Source organism: Chinchilla lanigera, unplaced genomic scaffold, assembly GCF_000276665.1.
Source record: "Chinchilla lanigera isolate Chin_1 unplaced genomic scaffold, ChiLan1.0 scaffold00084, whole genome shotgun sequence".
Classification (NCBI taxonomy): Eukaryota; Metazoa; Chordata; class Mammalia; order Rodentia; family Chinchillidae; genus Chinchilla; species Chinchilla lanigera.
Window position 1 is genome coordinate 6,589,174 of NW_004955485.1, and position 16,931 is coordinate 6,606,104.

Genomic DNA, 16,931 nt, shown 5'->3' on the forward strand with positions numbered 1-16,931 from the left:
TTCTAGTGAAAAATGCCTGCGCTACTAGTGTCCCAGGGGCTGCCTGAGTGCAGAAGAGCCATGGAAACTCAGAGAGTTTCCAGAGAGTTCTCTGGGCAACAGCAGGTCTAACCACAAGCGCAGATGGGGGAGACCAGCCCCGCAAGAGCAGGGCTTTCTTCGTATCCGGCAAGCCTGACCTCTCCAGGCAGCCAGGGGACGGGAGCAGGTTGGGAGTTCGGGAGAGAACACATCAGGTCATCGCGGGTTCTGTGCACAGCTTCTTTTTCAGAAGACACGCTGAAAAAAGAAAAGGAGGCTGCCTACACTGCTGACACCTGCCTACAAGCGGAAGCCAATGGTAAGAGCAAACCCGACCACGGCCCACTTGACCTCAGCCACGCCACGTTTCCTTCCTTCGCCTCCTGAGCCCTTGCTGCTCAGCATGGCCCACAAACCAGCACAGTGCCCGCCTCCCGGACCTGCTGCATGGGGAGCTGCGTTTGAACAACTCCCCGGGAGATTCTGGGCGCGCGAGGCCTTCCTCCGGCCTGGCACGGTGACACCCTTTCGCTGTTAGCCCTCCCTTCACGTTCAAAAGGAGTAGAAAAGTGCCTTGCAAAGAGAGTATTGTTAGCTTTATTCTTTTTCTTCCCAAATATATGTCTTGGTAAACACATTTCCTCACAAAATCCTGCAGCTTCTCTCCAAACAACTGATTTCAGGGAGGTCAGTAAAGGAAGGGAAAGGTCAAGTGATAGACCAAGTTAAAGTAAACGCAAATTAAGTCAGTTACCACTCTGACTAGTGAAGAGGCTAGACCCTGACTCTGAATCGACAAGGTTAGCACTTCCTCACATTTTAGGGGTGGAGCCAAGCCTATGAAGTCAGAAAACACTTTTTGGAATATGATGAAAGAAGTTAGGCAGGGCGTGGTGGTGCACGCCTGTAATCCCAGCACTCCAGAGGCTGAAACAAGAGGATCATTATGAGTTTGAGGCCAGCCTGGGCTACAAAGTGAGCTCAAGTTCAGCCTGAACTGCATAGCAAGACCCTGTCTCAAAAAGGACAAAAAAAAGAAAACAATTGACAAAGAAATTGACAAACTCACAGAAAATTCCACACATGCCCACAAATCCTCAAGTAGCATCACAGACTCAGGAACAGCCTCTCCAAGCCTGTCCTTGCCAAACATTCTCGGTTCCCTCCACCTGTGGAGAAAGACACTGCACCCTCGAGGAAGGAGGTGCAGCTGCTTATCATGACTGTGACCTGTGCTCAGAGTCCCTTAGCCAAGAGAGCGGAGTCAGGGCTGGGCGTGTGGCTCAGGGCAGAGCGTGTACTTCGTGTTCAGGAGGCCCTGCGTTCAATCCCCAGCACCAAAAGAAGAAAATTGTCGGAGTCATTTGTCATAAGCAAGCTTATTGTTTGAATGTAACTATCACCCCTGACATGATCTTCCGAAATACTGACGCTTCGAGGTCTGAGGCTGCGAGAGAGTTTAAAGGCTGTACTTTCTCCCCTTGTTACTTGTGGCCAAGCCATGTCTTCATGGCTGCAGTCATTGCAAATATCAGATTCCAAGGACTGAGTGCTTGCTGCTCTGCAAGGTGCCTCGGGAGTAAATTTATCCCCAGAATCGATGCGAGGGGCAGGACAACACCTCAGGTCCAAACCCCTACTTGTCCTTTCAGGAGATGTGAAGGCTGCGTCCACCAAGGGCAAGTCTGCCTCCAAAGGTGAGTGAGCAGGGCCCCAGGTGACAGGCCCCGGGGGGCGGGGGTGGTTGGGTAGCAGGATGCCCCTTGCCTGGTGCCGTGCACATGGGAACCACCAGCTGCGGCTCCCTGAAGGCCCAGAACGGAGTAGGGTGGACAGGAGCGGGCGGCTGTGGGCTAGAGGTGGCCTCGGAAGGAGCCCAGCTCATGGGATGGCGCTTTATGGGCCCTGCTCCTCTTACCTGGCAGCCTCTGAAGTCCTAAGTCCCAAGGTGTCCTGCTGGGGCAGGAGCAACACACCAGGGCCTCCCTGGGGGGCCCAAGGTGGCACGGAGCCCTCACGGTCCTGCTCTCCCCCCCCTGTGCTGTGACAGGAGCCGTGCATCTTACCACCTCACTGTCTTTGAACCGCAGACCCCGTTCTTCAGACCAACTTTTTAGACTTACTGGTACTGCTAAGTCCTGAGTGTGACTCCAGCTGCCGTGAGCACGCAAAGCCTGAGCCATGCCAAGCAGGGAAGGCCGTGGGAAGGCTTCTGGGTCAGGCGTGCCTGGAGGCAGGAGGTTGTGCAGATCAGTGGAACGCTGTGCTCACAGTGAGGAAGGTTTTAAGCCTGTGCCATGTGCCACGTCCTAGCAGATGACAAAGCTTACCTCATTTAACTCAGTCACTGTCCTACGAAGTAGATCATCTCAGCACCCTTTCAAGGGCAAGTGACCTCGTCAAGGTCACACAGCTCGAGTCCAGGATGGTCGGATGCCTGCTCCTCACCAGCCACTGCTGCTTGCACAGAGATGTGCAGAAACTTAAAAGCCCCCTCCCGGCACTCAGGCCACAGGAAGTCACCCGAAACCGGGAATTTGGAGGGAAAAGGACAGAGGTGCCTGACCACAGCTTCCCTGCCCTGTCTTTCCTACAGAAATCCACAGTTATGACCACTTCAGTGGAGGCGGCAGTGGAGGCGGCAGTGGCAGCGGTGGGGGACCGTGGGGGGCCGCGCCCGCCTGGTGCCCCTGTGGCTCCTGCTGCAGCTGGTGGAAGTGGCTGCTGGGCCTGCTGCTCACCTGGCTGCTGCTCCTGGGGCTGCTCTTTGGCCTCATTGCTCTGGGTAGGTGCAAAGGTCACAGGGCCGGCTGTGTGGTGGGAAGCAGGACATGCCCAAGCCCACTGCCCTGTCGGAAGGCAGGCCTTGGCCAGAGGTCACAGAGTTGGGGCCAAGGGGCCTGAGATCATGGATGCAAACCCCACATTGCTGCAGATGAGGAAGCTGAGGCGGGAGGCACTTGGCCCAGGGCCCGTGGCCTCCAAGTGTGGAGCTGGGATGCAAAGGCAGCCCTGGTCCCACCTGCCCTCTGTGCACTGTGGCTGCCCGGAGCTGTCTGCTTGGGCCTTCCCTGGCCCTTTGGCTTTTCAGCTTTTCCAACAGAGGGAGGGTGAGATTTGTCCCCACTTTAGACGACAGGACTGAGGCCCAAGCAGTGCCCGAAAGGGTGACGACAGAGCAGCCCTGCTCCACATACGTGGCCGGCAGAGTGGGCTCAGCGGCATGGGAAGCTGCGCAGACCAGGGCCCACGCCAGCCTCCCCAGGAGAGTGTCCCCAGGGCGAAGGACGGGGCTCTCGCTGACGGGGCCATGTCTGTCTGTGGTCCATCCACAGCGGAGGACGTGAGGAAGCTGAAGGCCCGTGTGGACGAGCTCGAGAGGAGCCGGGGTGGCGTACTTTACTACGAGGACAAGATGGAGAGGGGCCACAGGGAGCGCCTGCAAGGGGCCACGCCCGGTGAGGGGGCCGGCGCAGGCAAGGCCGGATTCGATGGTGGCTTCAGCCAGGAGGAGCTGTGGGTGTTCGTGAGGAACAAGCTGATGCTGGAGCAGGAGAAGGGTGAGTGCGTGCCGGCTGCAGGCCTGGCTCACCCCGGGGACACCGCTCAGCCACCCGCGGCCTCCCTCCCACTCCCAACCTCTTCACAGCCCCCAGAGGCAGGGAGCGCCGACACGGGGACCCCGTGTGACTGTGGGAAAACTCAGCCCTGGCGAGGACACTTGCCCAAGACAAGGCACAAGCCCGACCCCTTGTGCAGCCTCGGTTTCTCCCCTGTGCGTGTGAGGGTCGGAAGACGTGACAGCGTGTACTTTCTCTTGCAGGAAACCTCCGAGGAAGCCCTGGCCCTAAAGGTACTGCAGCAAATTGAGCCCTTTCCTGCTCTTGTTCCTGCCGTGGGAGGCGGCGCTCTGCGTGGAGTGGGAAACATTTTCTGCTTCTTCCCAGTGGAAGGATGAGAAGCTGAGCCACCGCCCTGGAGGGCTGAGCCCGGGCTTTAGGGTCAGAAGATCTTAGCATGGGGAAGGACTTGGTGACATCCAGGATAGGCTCAGTGACCTCCCCGAGTGCCACATACAGGAGCAGAGGGACCACACTTGTGTCCCCTTGACATACGGCTCGCGTACTGTCACACAGCTGTGAGGTCCGTGGCGAGAAGAGCCCTTGGGTTCTGTGCCTCTCATCTCTGCATTTCTTTCTGATTTTAGGTGACATGGGAATTCAAGGTCCAAAAGGTAAATACAACATGGACATTTTCGCTTTATTTTTATGTTTTTTGTTAGTACATGCTTACGTTTGTTATGTGGCGTTGGCTCGTGTGCAAAGCACATCTTCACTCCGTTTCTCGTCCTCCTCCCGTCCTCCCTCCAACTCTCGGTCCCTTTCCCCGCTAAGAAAGATCTAGCAGGGTTTAAAGTGGGGGCGTCAACCCTGGGGTGGGGACCAGCACTGGCCCTGAGCCGGTAAGGAGCCACCTGCACAAAGCGGAAACAAGCAAAGCTCCGCCTGTGCTTACAGCCGCCGCCCATCCTCCCCGTCCCTGGGCTCACAGCCTGGGCTCCAGCTCCTGTCAGATCAGGAGGAGGAGCAGGCGTCCAACCCTGAGGGCCCCACTGGACACAGGGATGTTCTCCTGGCCCTGCCTAGCTGGGCTGGACAAGCTCCAGTGTGTACAGAAACGGCTAGAACCTCCCTTCCAGGGCCCAGATTCAGTAGATTTGGCTGAGGCCAGGAGTCTGCGGCCTTAGTCACCCCAGGTCACTCCGTGGCCAGGACGCACGTCCGCACAGAACCACCTCTTGCCACGACGTGGTCACCCTTTGCTCCCTACTCCCCTTGCTTCCCCCTAGGTCCCAGCACAGGAATTGGGCTCCCCCACTTAAGGACCCTCCATTTCTCCTCATTCCCTGCCCGCAGCCCATACTCCTTGAGACCCAGCTAGGGACCAGAACTGATGGTTCTAAGCCCCTGAAGCTGCTGTTGTCGAGTGAAATACAGCACCCCCAGTTACACGTGAATTGCGGATGTGTCCATAAGTACTCACTAAGAGTATATCCCAAAGAGTTTATGGGACATAATTATACTAAAAATGTATTTTTGTTTATCTGCAACCCAAATGTACCTGGACATTGTATTTTCATTTGCTAACTTGGCAGCCCTAACCTGATTCCCCCCAAGAACTGGGCAGGGGCCTCTGGCTGACAGGTCTTTACCTTTGTTCCCGCAGGAGACCGAGGCCTTCCTGGGACTCCAGGTTTGTAACCCCGGATGTTCTGGTGCTACTGGTCCACAGAGGCTCCATCGTGGCTGCCGGCCTCCAGAAGGAATAGGGGCTGAGGTCTTCTTGTGTGTCCACAGGTATCATTGGGCCCTTGGGCCACCCCGGCCCAGAAGGACCAAAAGGACAAAAAGGCAGTGTGGGTAAGAGCCAAATTTTCCATTCGTTCACCCCCTCACTCGTTCATTCAGGAGACATTTATTGCGGGTCTGCTGCGTGCCAAGCCCTGCTTTAGGAGACAGCCCAGGACCCCAGCAGCAAAACCCCTGCTGCCCATGGAGCTGACACGTGGGCGGGGGAAGCGTGGGAAACAAGCGAAATCTCAGCAGGCCAGAGGGTGATGTCTGATCTGAGAAAGACAGGGCCTGGAGGACCCCAAGAGACAGTGGGGCTCAACAGAGGGCAGGGAGCAGAGATGAAGACAGAGGGAGGGGGTCAGGGAAGGCCCCAGGCCAGCATTCTGCTGCGGAGGTGCATGGCTGTGGCATGGGACCCTAACTGTGAAGCTGGTCGTTCTTGTCTTTAGGAGACCCTGGTATGGAAGGACCCATGGGCCAGAGAGGGCGAGAAGGTCCCATGGGACCTCGTGGTGAACCAGGGCCTCCTGGATTTGGGGAGAAAGGAGACAGAGGTAAGAGGCAATTCCTTCATCAGGACGGTTAGCTGTGTTGATATATATATAATTTTCCATGAAGTCTGGAACCTAGGAGGCGCTCAGTAAATGCTGGCTGCCTGGACGAGCGATACTTTTAAGAGAAAAGTAAGACTAAAAGTAAAGCTTTGGCACTAGAGGATTTTAGGCGCCCACCTTGGTTTCCTCTGATAAAAACAGGCCTGTATGGTGAAGGATCTAATTGCAAACCCGAACCCTAACCCTCCAGTGCTGCGTCTGCACCTGGGGCTCTCCTGCCTCCCTCCCCGCGGGGTCCTGTACCCCACCTCACTCCCCAACAAGCTGCCCTGCCTCTGCTGTCCACTTGGCTTTGCTTGGCTCACCGAACCTCTCTCTTTGAGTTCCAAGCGTTACATATCCATCATCTGTCCACTGTTGCCACAGGGGCCCCAGGGCCTGCCGGGGAGCCCAGCTCAAGGAAAGCAGTCGACAAATGCTCCTGGAGCTGGGTGGGAGGGAAACTGAGGGGGCTAGGTGTCTCGGTAATCAGTGGCTTCACCAAAGTGGGTCCACAGCCGTGGCAGGGTGGGAAGCATCTCCTCCACGTGGCACTGCTGGCCTAGGGACAGCCGGGTAGGGGGACTCTCTCAAAGTGCTCCCTCCTCCATTTCTCCTCAGGGGCTGCTGGCCAACCAGGTCCTCAGGGTCCTCCTGGTGTCCCAGGTTCTGTGGGTTCCAAAGGTAGGTCAAGGGCCCAGGACAGGATGCAGACTTGCCAGGGAGAGCCACATCCCCAACAGCTGGCAGAGACATGGGGATCCTCGAGTGCCTGGGGCTGTGGGTCCACAGTGCTCCCCCACTCTGTGGAGCCCCTGAGGGTCAAGATGGGGACTGCAACTTTGGCCCCGTGGTAGGGCCAGGTCCCTTCCCGTTCTCTCTCCAGTGGCCAAAGTGTGTGGTCCCTAGGTGGGTGGATCGTACAGGACATCAGAGTCAGACAGTTTTCCCTGCTGCTGGGGCTCCCGGATGTGCACACGGAAGCCACATGTCTGGGCAGCCAGGAGGATGGGCCGTTTCTCACAGTGTGATGCCTATCTGGCCACCTCCCCCACCCCCCGACCCATGCCCCAGCCCGACCAGGAAGATACCAGAGTCCCGCAGCCTCGTTCCTGAGGAGGGCATTGTATGGGGTCACTGCTGGACCCTCTGACACGGGGTCCGGGCAAGCACCTGCCCTGGGAACAATGCACACCCACACAGTCCTCACCCACAAGTGAGCTCCCGCCAACCACACCTGCCCATCACCCTGGGCCCCATGACCCTAGCCAGTACCTGACCCTCCGCCAATCATCTCTTCTCCTTCTCAGGGTCCAGTGGCTCTCCTGGCCCCCAGGGGCCCCCAGGTCAGTATGCCGCCCTTGGAAATAGGTGCTGTTTTTCAGGGACAGAAAGGAGGGGTGTTAAAAGGAAAACCAAACCTTCAAAACAAAGGAAGCGATTACAGAGAGCTCCTGGAGACACATAAGTCCGCAGGAGTCTCCCCTGTAGCTGAGCTCTGGTGGGTCCTGTCCAGGTTCCAGTCTGAGCTGGTGTGGGGCACAAGGTCCCCAACAGCTTCAGCAATAGGCAGTTCACGTCCTGCCTGCATCTAAGCCGCTGCCTGCCCCTGCCTTGTGCCCTGTGGGCCAAAGAGCTCATCCTGCTGCCCTGAGAATAGTGAGCTGCCTCAGCGTCTCTGCCGGGGTCGTGGGAGGTGTTCTAACGCCAAAGCCCATGATCAGCGGGGCCAAGGAACCTGGACTGGGGTGGCTCCACACGAGTTCACAGAAAGCAGCCTCTGACTTTGGCTGCGGGGTGTGTGTGCCAGGGAGGTGTGTGTGCCAGGGTGGTATATGTACGTGAGCGTGTGTGTGTGTGTGTGTGTGTGTGTGTACAAGCACACACAGGTGTGTCTGCTCCCTCTGAGGATGGGACACTCATCCACCTGTATGCTTTCCCCTGGTGAGCAGGCCTGACTGGTCTCCAAGGGCTCCGAGGTGAAGTAGGACTTCCTGGTGTGAAAGGTGAGCTGGGGGAGGGCCTGGGGAAGAGCAGGTCGCCCTGTGGATGCTCCGTGTTCAAGAAGGAGGCCCGGGGGACCGGGAGTGGCTGACAGACACGACCCACAGTCTGTGCAGCCAGCAAGGGCAAGAAGGAGAAGAGAGGTCAAGGTGGGGGAGCGGGCCTCAGAGACAGACATCCACCCATCTTGATTGTCCCCTGCAGGGCTTTTTACAGTAATGTGTCTGCTTCCTTTTCAGGTGACAAAGGACCCATGGGACCGCCAGGACCCAAAGGTAGCCACTCGCATCACTGCCCCGTTATCACCACAGTCTGCCTGCCCCTGGCACCCAGAAGGGACCCCTGGAGCAGATCTGAGAACACACTGGTTCTCAGAGCCTACGACCAAGAGGGAGTCAAGAGCTCCTTCTTACCCAGTCTCTCAGATAGGGAAACTGACACCCAAAGAAAAGAAAGCACTATCTCCACGTAACCGTGGCTGAGTGGTCCTTGGGGTGCTGCAGGCGCACATTCTGAGCTGACTGCTCTGGGCCTCCTGAGCTAGGACACGGGTTTGTGAAACATCAGGATGTGGGGTGCATGGGGGGGCTGTAACCTGGGAGAGATGGGCTGTGCTCCTCTGGATCCATCAGAGCTGTGTTCTGACCGCATCCTGCTGCCGGGAGCTTCCTTATCCCTGAGAGCCACCCAGCAGCTCACGGAACCCTGTTACCCGGGAAGATGGTCTTCCTCACGACTGACGGCTTACGCCCACCCCATGTTTGTTTTAGGTGACCAGGGTGAGAAAGGACCCCGAGGCCTCACAGGTCAGTCTACACAGAAGTCCACTTTAATCCGTTCACAATTTTTAAACCTCCCAGTCACTGGAGGTGGGAAAAGTACAGAAGGATGAGATAGACACTGCCCACAGACCTTCAGGGAACTCGCTATGTAGAAAAAACACAAAGATAAGTAGGGCTGCGAGGGAAAGAGAAGCAAGGATCGAAACGTAGAGTCCAAAGCGTAAATATTTGGGCAGAAAGGGGAGTTTATAGTTGTCCCTGATTCTTTTGGGGAATCCAGCTGGGAGAATTAATAAGCAATTCTCAAAGTAGCAGAAAGTGTGTCCCATGGCACCCTCGCCGGCGCATACCTCAAGTGGCACGCCTGGGAAGGAAACTGATAGTGAGGATGCCTGACACAGCGGGGGGCTTTCGGTTTCCAGGGAATGGGACTCATCCGCACGGCCCTGTGGGTCAGGATTGGCTTCTCAGGCCGTGCCTGCTGCCCAGGGCAGGGGGAAGTAGCCCTGATCTTGCAGTCAAAGCAGCCATTCCTCCCCACTTCCTCTGGGTGGGGAGGGGCGGGCGTGGTGGGGTGCGGGAGCGAGTGGGATCTTGCTACCACATAGCTTACCTGGCTGTCCGTGCTCTGCAGGCGAGCCTGGCAGCAGAGGTTTACCTGGGGCTGTGGGCGAGCCCGGAGCTAAAGGACCAATGGGTAAGTGTCGCAAAGGGGCGGCTGCACGGGGTCTGCACTGTGAGAGCGACGGTCAGCGTGGCCCTGCAGAGATCCTTCCAGAGCTCCCTCTCCCAGCTCCCTCTCCTGCTCCCTCTCCGAGTGAGGCCCACCTGCCAGGCGGCTTCCTGGTCCGAGCCTCCCTCTGGGGGTCTCAGTGCTCCCAGACAGCCTTGGCAGGGCACAGCCCACCCACCCCAGCTGCAGCCTGGAAGCACAGGACAGGCCAGGTAGAGGTCCTCAGAACCCCAGTACTCTACCCCAGTGGCCCTCGTGAAGGTGCCTGTCAGGGGGCTGTGAAATCTGCCCAGGAACCAGCTAACGCCAGGCCTTGGCATTGAGTCCCGTAGTGGAAGTGCAGTGCCTTCATGATGGTTTATTTGGCTGTTGGTAAGAACCACCTGTATGCAGGACAAATAAGACAATCAGCTAAAAAGATACTTCACCCCTGCAAGGGGAGATGACGCTGGTGAGAGGGGACCCGTGGTGGAAGCCACCAAGTGCCATGAAGGTACAGCTGAGGGAAGAAGTTCCTCCTGCCGGAAGGGTAGAGGAGGTGGCATTTCAGGTAGTCCTGAAAAGAGGAAGATTTAAAAGACACCCAGATTGGAAAGCTGCCCATGCAGGAAGGACAGTGTGAGTAAAGACAGGAAGAACAAGACAAGGGCCCGGAAGGACGCCATTTTGGACAGAGATGAGGAAGTGGCCTAGAGCGGGGCAGAAAAGAACATGGAGGACCTTGACTTCCGGGAGCCACATACACGAAGGAAACACTTCGGAGCACCCAGGCCCTTGAGGCCCCAGGGGCGTCCGGGCCTGTTCAGGGGGACAGAGACAGCTGCTGGGGCAGGGGAGGGGCAGGGAGAAGGCCGCACGCATCCAGAGCGCAGCCAACACAGGGCTTCTCCCCAGGGGACAGCCGCAGGAAGAGCCCTGCCGGGGAGACTGTCAGGCAGGCGAGGGAAAGAGGCACAGAAATAGCTCTGGAAGTAACTGACAGACTTTGCTTTTCTGTCTTACCAGGCCCTGCTGGCCCCGATGGACTCCAAGGTCCAAGAGGTTGGTCTTCCCTCTCACCACCTGCCCCTGCCATCCCCTGCCTGCCCTACCCATGTCCCTGCCTGCGCTGAGTCCCCATCGTCATGATGCTGGGGGCACACAGCCTGGGGAAACACACATGGGCCAGGTCCTGCCCTCCTCCTTCCCACCGCCAGCAAGTCGGCTAGCAAAACCCCCGGAAGCCATGAGCTCAGAGGCACTGGTGGGTGAGCCCTCCTCAGGGAAACCCCTCATGGCCGATGCCCTCCCCAGGTGAAAAGGGCCTGATGGGTACGCCGGGAACCCGTGGCCCGCCGGGACCTTCTGGAGACCCGGGAAAGCCAGGTAACGGGGCAGGAAGAGGGAGCCGCTGTTCTGAGTGTGTGCCTGTGTGTGCACGCATGGGTGTGCACGGGTGTGGGCACCTGTTGGAGGGGTGTTGTGGGTTCATATGTGCCCAGTTGTGTGTGTGCATGGATGTGTGTGTGCGTGCACAAGTGTGCCCTCAGGTGCCTCACCCCATTTTCTTCCAAGCCCAGCAGGGGGCCCACACAGCCAGCTGTATGCAATAGCTGCACACCTGGCAATTTGGAAGAGCAGGGTTAATAGCCAGAAGCTAGGAGCTGTGGAAAGGGAAAGCATTCTCCTAAAATCGCAGGCTTAACCACTAGCTCAATGTCTCGCTCCTCTGGGCATTTCCCTTCCTGTCCTCTCCCTCACCCAGACCTACCAATCCCGGAGGGAAGCCCCTGTTAGTCTCCACCCAGCGCCACAGGAGAACAGGGTTCTCAGGTGGAGGAAAAACAGTGACAGACCAGCCAAGGTCTAGGGCAGCACTGGGGTCCATGCATGTGTTTGGGATTCCTGGCTCACCTCAGATTCCAGAAGAGTCTATAAGACAAAATGGGCCCAGAACCAGCACCCAAGGAGGCAGTGGGTCACTTCCCTGCAAGCTCCAAGGCTCATTCTCTGCCCGGTGCTGGGAGGAGCGTGGACTGCCCCCACCCCCGGCTCCCACCAGCCCCTCCTGGGCCACATCCGCCTGCCCCTCCAGGGTCAGGGTGTGGGCCCTTGGGACCGCTCTCAGCCCTGAGACTCTTGCCTGTTGTGTCTTACTTTCTGCAGGTCTCACAGGACCCCCAGGACCTCAGGGTGAGTCATGGGGTTCCTCCCACCTTCTCCTAGGACAGAGCGCTTAGCCAGCTCTTCTCCTCCAGGGTCCACAGTGTCATCTCCTCCCCCAGTCCCCAGAAAACACGGGCTCAGGGCCTCCCCTGGGAGTCTTGAGACACACCTTAGGGAGGAAAATTGAGGTTAGATTGTGCGCTGATTCTGTCTTGCTGGGATTCGCTCCTCTGATGTAGGAACACCCAGGATGAGGCCCTAGACTTATGGGAAGCTGCTGCTGGCTAGGAGTTCTGTAAGCCCACGGAGGCCCATGTCCCCCTCTGGCAGTGTCCTCTCACACAGACTGTTTTTCTGGAGCAGGCTCTTTTGGGTTTGAGAAATCATCAGCACATCCCACCCCTCATTTCCTAAAGGAAACTAGGCAGAGATATGCACAGTGACACCCTGCAGATGCCCCCGGTGAAGGCGGAAGGCAAGCAGGCCCAGCCGTGGCTCCCCATGTAGAGGGTCAAATCCCACACAGCTGAGCCCATGGCCTCTGCCAGCTTCTGCCCAGTGGCTGCCCTGTTTCCCAGGGAGGGACAGACCTCAGGGCTGCCTGGGCTAAAGCTGTAGGCCTGGCTGGCGTGGGTGTGCTGGGTGACGGAGCTAGTTACCCGGGCCACCTGGAACTGCAGGGCTGAGTTACCCTGACTGACCTGTTTTTAATCCCGTCAGGACTTCCCGGGACCCCTGGCCGACAGGGGAGTAAAGGTAAGTGACTTTCCAAATGAGATTCTCTTCTTTACACAGGCCATTTTTGCAGGAGGGAGGGCTTGGCAGGTGGGAGGCCCCTCTCCAGCCAAAGCCTGGACCAACAGTGGCATCTAGTGGCTCCAGCCGAAGGCTGAGGGGTGGGAGCCCCCTCTATGATGAACAGTGGGCTGGGTCCTCAGGCCACTGTCCCCAGTGCTGGGGACACACTGCCAGGCTGCTGTAGCAGCAAGCTCAGGAAGGGTACCGCCTGCCCCTGACTTCCCATCCCCTGGGCTGCTTCTAAAACATCCCCCTGCGGCTGGGTCCCCACCTACAGGCCTCTTCCCCAGGACAGGAGCCACCCTTGGCCTAATCTTTCTCAGAGGCTCTGGTGTGACACCCGCGGCTCCAGAGAGGTGGCCCTCTGTAGACAGAGAGGAGTGTTACAACCTAGTAAGAGGGTAAAGTCAAAGGACCAAAGCAGGACACGATCCTCAGGAGTCTGGCTGGGGCAGTGCGGTATGCGGGCACACTTTCGTCCCGCTCTGCCCCATGAGACTCCAACACTAAGCAAGCCCAAAAGTACGCAGGACTCAGTCCCAGGCTCCCTGTGTCCCTGTGACCCCATGCTCCTGAATACTGATGTTCTGGAGCTGTGCCATTGTGACCTGTCACTGCAGTGGATCCCTAGGAATAAATCTTTCCAGATCTATTCCCAGTGGCTGCTGGGGCCAAGCACTTTTGGGAGATCAATAAATGGAACACAAAACAGCGACAACTGAGAACCATAAGTCTTGTAGGTTTGAGCATACCAGAAACGCTATTCTTCTTCCTGTCCAAGGGGGCCTCAGGGTAAGGTGGCCAGGAGAGGACATCTTTCCTCATGTTGGATTTTGCTCCAACAAAACCCACTCAGTGGCTTCTTCCGTCTTGCCTGGGCCCCTGGCTGGTGAAAAGTGAGCAGAAACCATAATCTATTGTCCTTTAGTTGCTCGCAAATCTTTGGAAGTGAAAAAGAGAAGCCCCTCGAGAATTCCCAGCTGAGGGGCTTTTTTGCTCCCTGCTCCGCTTCCCCCAGCCCGCCAGGGATTGCAGGTTGAGAGGCATCGGTGGTGGCTGCATCTGTGGACATGTGAATTCCACTTCCTCTTCTCAGAGGCCTTTAGATTTTCAGCACTCGGAGATACATGGCAGGAATGAGCTGCGACTTTCTGTTGTTTAGGATTTCCCAGATTATCAACCACATAGCTCCTGATCCTGTCATCCCAGGGAAGTAGAGCTCTGAGGAGCACGCTGGGACCCCCAGGCCCCCTCATGGGCTTGTGGCCTCTGTCCTTTGTCCTCTGGGTAATTTTCCCACCTAAGGTGATTTCCAGGAAGAGAGGATGGAAAGGGAGCTTGTGAGTGACTCTCAGCCAGCCTCATTCTGACCCTACTTCCCTCCTCCTCCTGTGAAGCCCTTCTCTGCAGGTGGACTGAGGCTCAGGCCTCCAGGGTCTGAGACAGGCCAGGAGATATCCCGCAGAGCCCCTGAGATTCATTAAAAAGCCTTTAGACCGAAGGCAAGAGCCACAAGTGGGCCTCAAAGGTGACCAGAAGCCTTGAAAATGATGTACTGAGCCACTAACTGACCTTGCTGACCTCTCTTCCTCACTCTCCTCGCCCCAGGTGATCCAGGCACCCCAGGCAGTTTCCTGACTTCAGGTACGTAGGCCAGGAAGAGCTGCTCTTTGTGGTGTCCTTACCCCTCCTCTGCACCAATTACCTAGTGGCCCTTCTTGAGCAAGATTCTTGGGGCTCTCTTTTCAAATAAATGTCTTGCAGTTTTATAACCTTGAGCCTGCAGTGGGTGAGATCTTGGGACTCCTAACATGCCTTTAGATTATCTGTCCTATTGCCCTGACGCAAAGTTCTTGGTTCCTTTTTTGTTTGTTTTGAGACAATATAGCTGTCATTATGAAACTATGTCACTGTGTAGCTCAGGCTGGCCTCAAACTTGTGACAATCCTCCTGTCTCAACCTCCTGAGTGTTGAGATTATAGCCATGTGCCATGATGCCCAGCTTTTGGCTTCTTCTTAATGTTAATCTTTTCAGCAACCACATACTTCAAGGTACCAACTGTGCAGGTACTTTTCTTTGATGAAGCTACAAACTTTATGCATTTGTCTCTCCCATTTGCTCCTGATTCTCACTACAAATCTGGCTAAAACCTATCAAGTAGTACCCATACCACAGCATGAATGTTGGGCTGCCTTGCAATTTTCTCTGCAAGATTAATTAGTTGGTTGACCTTGATCTCAGTCTCCAACAAAGTCTCAGAACATGAGAAAAACATGGATAAATTTTCTGGCAGAGCGTAATACATGCCTTCTAGTCTGTCAATGGACTTTTGTTCTCAGCTGAAACCTCCTGAGCTGGGCCTTTACTGTCCACAACTCTATCATCATTCTGGTTTTCTGAGCTTTTGCTAGAATCTCCCATCAAGTTTCACTTTAAAGCATTGCATGGGTCACCTGCCCTGGCTCTACCATGATGTTTCCCAAGAAGTACCAGTCAGTGCTGGGGAGAGGTGTTGTGGTCAGTTCTTTGGGTCTGCACCTGGGAAAGGGGAAGTACAGAGGCAATGAGAAGCCAAGACCTCAGCCTGCCCTGCTGTGGACACCAGTGTTTCAGAGCCAAAGATTGGACTCAGTGTTCCCTGTTCTTTCTGTTTCCAGAGGGCTCATCCATGGTCACTGTCCCAGGCCCCCCAGGGCCTCCTGGAGCCATGGGACCTCCAGGACCTCCAGGTTCCCCAGGTCAGTTTGTTTTCTTACTTTGCCCTAATGATCAGGAGGCCGTGGGTGCCTTTGACTCTAGCCACGTCTGCTCAGATCCTGAAACCACAGGCCAGAACCCAGGAAAGAGAGCAAGGGGGACCTAAGAAAGCCAATCCCTGTTTCTAGGAAAGGAGGAGGGTCGCTCAGTAGTAGAGGAGGGAAAGCTGGCTCTCACAGAGGGTAAGTGACTTGCCTAAAGTCACATGACCTCTAAGCAGCAGGTCAAAGATTCAGTCAATGTCCTTCAGTGTCCAGAGCTGCAGACCTCTCAGAGCACAGGGCCTTCAAGCCCACCGTTTCTTCCTGGAAAACAATTTGAAAAGAGCATCCAGGGCAACACAAATGCTCGTTGTCTACTAGGGAAGCACATCTTCCAGCACCACGGATGGTCCCAAAAACATGAGGACTTTGGAAAACCATTGTTAAGAGATAATAGTTGTAGTTAGAAGAGCAAGACATCAATTTGTGTGCTCTAGGGTTCTGGCTATATTTTTATAAGATGTAAAAGAGAAAAAAAGATGGTGGGAGGAAACAAAATGCTCAGAAGTTAAAGAATTGGGGTTTTCCCTTACTTTTCCAAAATGCCTACTATTCTGTATATGTGTTTTCAAGGGTTGGGGATGTACCTCAGTGATAGAGCTTAGCATGCATGAGGTGCCTGCTTCTATCCTCAGCACCAAAAATAATTAATTAAATATTTGTGAAGTACGTAATTTAACACAACCAGTGCAGGTACATACCAGTCTTGTTTCCTGACATACTCCATTGAGAAGGAGGTTGCAAGGAACACGCGGAAGTCACTAACCTGTGAAGGACAGTGTAGACAGGACAGCCTGCCGCCCCAGGGCTCCAGTACCAGTTGGAGACTCTCAAACCACTAGTCTCATTGGTTGTCATTGTCAATATGAGCAAGCTGACGCGCACACCTTGGGAGGGGTTCCGTGTGTGCCCTGCACCCGCCTTCCTTCAGCTCTGCCCAGGACCCCAGAGCTGTGACTCAGCCTTTCTTCCCCAATGCCGTTTCCAGGCCCCGCCGGCCCTGCTGGTCTGCCAGGACAGCAAGGTATGTCACACCGTGAGAAAACACAGAGACTCTCCCAGGCAGGCCTGGGCGCCTGTGCTTTAGCTCAAGGGACAGATGTGTGTTTCGGAGATGGGGAACAAGGGGCTACCTCTCTTACCCGGTTTCATATTTCTAGGAGGGTCGGGGTCCTTGGGACAAGGGGGTTGAGGTTTTGTGGCCCTTGATCAAGACTGAACTCAGCTATTTGTGACCTGACCCTGATAATCAGTTTTATCCAAATATCAAAACACAGCCAGGTCCTAGGAAAAGCCATGAAGTTTTGGCTGTAGACAGAAGTGCCCACTGTCAGGGCTCTGGCCCCACTCTCCCCGCTGTGGGCCCCGCCCCCTCTCCAGGCCCCGCCCCCTCTCCAGGCCCCGCCCTCCTCGCAACTCCAGGCTCTGCCCTGCACCTGGCTCTGGTCTGCACCTGGCCTTTCCTGAGGCGCTGTTCCCCCTAAACCTGTCCTTCCCACAGGCCCGAGAGGTGAGCCAGGACTCGCTAGCGAGTTGTCTGTGGGCACCGGCACCTCCATCTCCGAGATCATCTCCTCCCGTGAGTGCCACCACTCTCTAGAGCGGGTGACAGTGGGGGTGGGAGCAGGGAAGACGTCAGCCCACTGGGGTTCTCTGCAGCTGCAACAGAGTCATCTTGAGGGCTCTGTGTGAGGAGGACCGG

General features: G+C 56.2%; 1 protein-coding gene across 2 annotated transcripts in view; it reads left to right on the top strand.

The window, feature by feature from the left end:
• The window catches only part of Col17a1 (collagen, type XVII, alpha 1), a 48,795-nt gene that overhangs the window by 20,996 nt on the left and 10,868 nt on the right, over positions 1 to 16,931 (top strand). Inside the window, exons 15-37 of one of the 2 annotated variants that reach the window (XM_005403792.2) lie at positions 260 to 340; positions 1,674 to 1,718; positions 2,618 to 2,806; positions 3,357 to 3,581; positions 3,845 to 3,874; positions 4,229 to 4,255; positions 5,248 to 5,274; positions 5,379 to 5,441; positions 5,825 to 5,929; positions 6,590 to 6,652; positions 7,279 to 7,314; positions 7,921 to 7,974; positions 8,212 to 8,247; positions 8,743 to 8,778; positions 9,389 to 9,451; positions 10,493 to 10,528; positions 10,781 to 10,852; positions 11,633 to 11,659; positions 12,353 to 12,388; positions 14,039 to 14,074; positions 15,089 to 15,169; positions 16,218 to 16,253; positions 16,731 to 16,808. In XM_005403792.2, the coding sequence (XP_005403849.1) occupies positions 260 to 340; positions 1,674 to 1,718; positions 2,618 to 2,806; positions 3,357 to 3,581; positions 3,845 to 3,874; positions 4,229 to 4,255; positions 5,248 to 5,274; positions 5,379 to 5,441; positions 5,825 to 5,929; positions 6,590 to 6,652; positions 7,279 to 7,314; positions 7,921 to 7,974; positions 8,212 to 8,247; positions 8,743 to 8,778; positions 9,389 to 9,451; positions 10,493 to 10,528; positions 10,781 to 10,852; positions 11,633 to 11,659; positions 12,353 to 12,388; positions 14,039 to 14,074; positions 15,089 to 15,169; positions 16,218 to 16,253; positions 16,731 to 16,808 (1,482 nt within the window). The remainder of the gene's footprint in view (positions 1 to 259; positions 341 to 1,673; positions 1,719 to 2,617; positions 2,807 to 3,356; positions 3,582 to 3,844; positions 3,875 to 4,228; positions 4,256 to 5,247; positions 5,275 to 5,378; positions 5,442 to 5,824; positions 5,930 to 6,589; positions 6,653 to 7,278; positions 7,315 to 7,920; positions 7,975 to 8,211; positions 8,248 to 8,742; positions 8,779 to 9,388; positions 9,452 to 10,492; positions 10,529 to 10,780; positions 10,853 to 11,632; positions 11,660 to 12,352; positions 12,389 to 14,038; positions 14,075 to 15,088; positions 15,170 to 16,217; positions 16,254 to 16,730; positions 16,809 to 16,931) is intronic. The other variant, XM_013504102.1, reaches the window with a different exon arrangement.